At 54.5% G+C, this 3,150-nt stretch overlaps 1 protein-coding gene across 1 annotated transcript in view; it reads right to left on the minus strand.

Moving 5' to 3' along the window:
* LOC103250074 (radial spoke head protein 6 homolog A-like) overlaps positions 1-3,011 on the minus strand; it is a gene marked incomplete at its 3' end in the record, with an annotated part of 6,513 nt that extends 3,502 nt beyond the window's left edge. Inside the window, exon 1 of the mRNA XM_008048666.1 lies at positions 2,515-3,011. Within this exon, the coding sequence (XP_008046857.1) occupies positions 2,515-3,011 (497 nt within the window). The remainder of the gene's footprint in view (positions 1-2,514) is intronic.
* Positions 3,012-3,150: the final 139 nt, after the last annotated feature.

Raw genomic sequence — 3,150 nt, forward strand, 5'->3', positions numbered from 1 at the left:
GGCAACAGAGTGAGACTCCAACTCAAAAATAAATAAATAAAATAAAATAAAATAAAATAATAAATAAAGCACGAGAAAGAAAGAAAACATACAATACTGGGAAAGGAGCCAGGCTCGGTGGCTGAGCCTGGAGTCCTGTGGTTTGGGAGGCTGAGGTGAGTGGATTGCCTGAGCCTGCGGGTTTGAGACCCGCCCAGGCAACTTGGCAGACCTCATATCGACAAGAAATCAAAAATTAGCCGGGGGTGGTAGCGCGCGCCTGTAGTTCCAGCTACTTGGAAGGCTGAGGCGGAATGATCGCCGGAGCCCAGTAGGTCGAGGTTGCGGTGGCCGGGAGCGGCCACTGCACTCCAGTCTGGGCGACAGAGTGAGACTCCAACTCAAAAAAAAAAAAAAAAAAAAAAGAATGAGAAAGGAAGCAGCAAAACTGTCAGAGTTTGCAGGTGATACATTGGGAATGTGCAAAGGCCTCGAGATGGGAGTGCCTGGCATGTTGGAGAAACATCTAGAAGGTTCTGCGTGGCTGGAGTGGAGAGTGGGAGGGGAAGAGGGGACCCTAGAATGATACTATGGTCCTCGTAGCGTCCATTCACCGCAGCCAGGCACCAAGCCGTGCACTTGAAGGCAGTGCTCAATGCTCACCACTGCCATACCTCGGAGGAACAGTTACCCCATCTCTGGGTGAGGAAACGGGGCTTGGAACAGTTGAGGTCATGAGTTCTCGTGCTGGCCGGCACGGTCTGCGTTTGAACCCAGATTGTCAGGCTCTCAGAGCATTAATCAGTGGTCTTAGGTGCGGGGGAGGGCTATCATTGCAGCTGGGAAGGCTAAGGTGGGGGTGACACGTTGGCCAGGGCTTTTCAGGAAGAGACTCTGAAGCTCCCAAGAGCTGGAACTTGCTGGGGCTGATTCTGACTGGATTCTAGGCTATGAGGAAGGAGCAGGGAGTAAACAGAAGCGAGGTGGGGCAGGGAGGGAACCGTACAGGGCCTTGAAGGCTGTGGTGAGGAGTCCGAGCTCCCTCTGGAGGGCAGTGAGGTCACAGCAGGTTGTGAGCATTAGGGGCGCGATGGGGCCGCTTTGTGGTTTAAGTAAGACCCATGACCTCATCAAGCTCTCTCTCTCTTTCTCCCTCGGTAACTGACATACCGGCCCCTCCTTGCTGTTCCTCAAACACAGCAAGACTCAAAGCCTCTGCACTTGCCACGCCCTATACCTGGGTCACTCTTCCTGCAGTTACACCTTGCAAGGTGTGCTCCCTTGCCGCCCTCACTAAATGTCACCTCCTCCAAGGCCTTCCCTGTTGTCACGCTGTGGAACATGTACTCCTTATCTTTCTTACCCTGCCTTATTTTTCACCTAAACCCTTACCTTCACCTTTTTTTTTTTTTTAGTTGGAGTCACTGTCACCCAGGCTGGAGTGCAGTGACATGCTCACAGCCACTACAGCCTCAACCTTCTGAGTTCAGGCAATCTTTTCACCTCACCCTTCCAAGTAGCTGGGACTACAGGCATGTGTCACCACGCCCAGCTAATTTTTTATTTATTTATTGTAGAGACGAAGGCTCGCATGTTGCTCAGGCTGGTCTCAAACCCCTGGGCTCAGGCAATCTTCTTGCCTCCACCTCCCAAAGTGTTGGGATTACAGGCATGAGCCGCTGTGCTCAGCTACGCCCTATCTTTTAGGTTTCTTGTCCATTCTCCTAGAATGCGAGCTTTGTGAGTACCAAATGGTGTTGGACGGTGGCATATTGTGACTGTAGCCAAGTGGCTTTGGCACGTACCCTCCTCTGGCAGAGAAGTTTAGTGTATAAGAACAGGGCTTCGGCTGGGTGCTGGGTGGCTCAAGCCTGTAACCCCAGCACTTTGAGAGACTGAGGTGAGGGGACTGCCTGAGCCCACAGGTTTGAGAACAGCCTGGGCAACTTGGCAAGACCTCACCTCTACAATAAAACAAAAAATTAGCCGGGCATGGTAGTGAGTGCCCTTAGTTCCGGCTACTTTGAAGGCTTAGGCAGAAGGATCAAGGATCACCTGAGCCTAGCAGATCAACGCTAGGGTAGCTGTGAGCTTGCCACAGCACTCCAGCCTGGGTGATGATGGAGTGAGACTCCAACTCAAAAAAAAAACAAAACCAAAAAACAACAAAAAAACAGGGCCTCAGGAGCCAAATCACTTGCTCTGGAATCCTGACTCTGCCACATCCTGGCTGCGTAATCTTGGCTATAAGCGACCTAACTTCTCTGTGTCTCTGTCTCCTCCTCTGTACAATAGGGACAGTGGATGTGTCCATCTCAGCTGTGAGAACCAGGTGTGAGCATGTCCTGGCACACGTCTGGTCAGTGAACGCTAGCTATTGTTAAGTGTTTAGTCCCTGACTCCTGGCTGAGCTAGATGCCCAGAGCAGTCACTGGTTTCCCATGAGGGGCAATCCCCTGTCTGACTGAGGCAAGGACTTGGCTGGGCCCCTCCCTGCCTGGGTCTCCCATCCGCCCCACTCCTGGCCCCTCTCACAGGCTGAGGTCACAACTGATGCTTGTCTGCAGCAGGTAGGCCTTGGCATTCTGCACGGCCAGCTCCCGGGGCTCAGACTCGGGCAACTCTGTGTTGTAGGGCAGGAAGCCCAGCTCGGAGGGTGAGAAGTGGAGAGCAGGGTCGTCCCTTAGGTAGGGGCCGTGCTGGGTGCCTTGGTAGAACTGCTGGCCTTCTCTGTGGTAGACGTTGAACTGGCCCAAGGGGTTGGCCAGGGAGTTCTGGTAGGTGGACTCTAGTTGCTGGAAGAGGCTGCCTTGGTTCTGCTGTAGCTGCTGCACCATTAGGCTGGCCGGGGGGTTGTTGGCCTGGATGCCGCTTTCACCCTCCGAAGGAAAGCCCATATTCATGGGTGGGTGCCCCAGGCCACCCATCTGGGCTTCTTCAGCCTGGAAGGCCTGGGGCATCCGCAAGAACCCCTGCTGGGGCTGGCTGCCCCTCTGTGACCAGCCACCAGGGTTGGTCTGGCTCGTCCACATCTCCTGACCCACAAGGTCATCGAGTGGTCTCTGCTCCTGGGTGAACGCTACCTGGGGCTGAGCTTGGTCCCCACTGCGCCGCCTCTCGGAGCCCTGGGCGCTCCTCTGCGCCAAGGGCAGCTGGGCCCGAGGCTCGGTG

This window comes from Carlito syrichta, unplaced genomic scaffold, assembly GCF_000164805.1.
Source record: "Carlito syrichta isolate Samal-C Ts95f unplaced genomic scaffold, Tarsius_syrichta-2.0.1 Scaffold126482, whole genome shotgun sequence".
Classification (NCBI taxonomy): domain Eukaryota; kingdom Metazoa; phylum Chordata; class Mammalia; order Primates; family Tarsiidae; genus Carlito; species Carlito syrichta.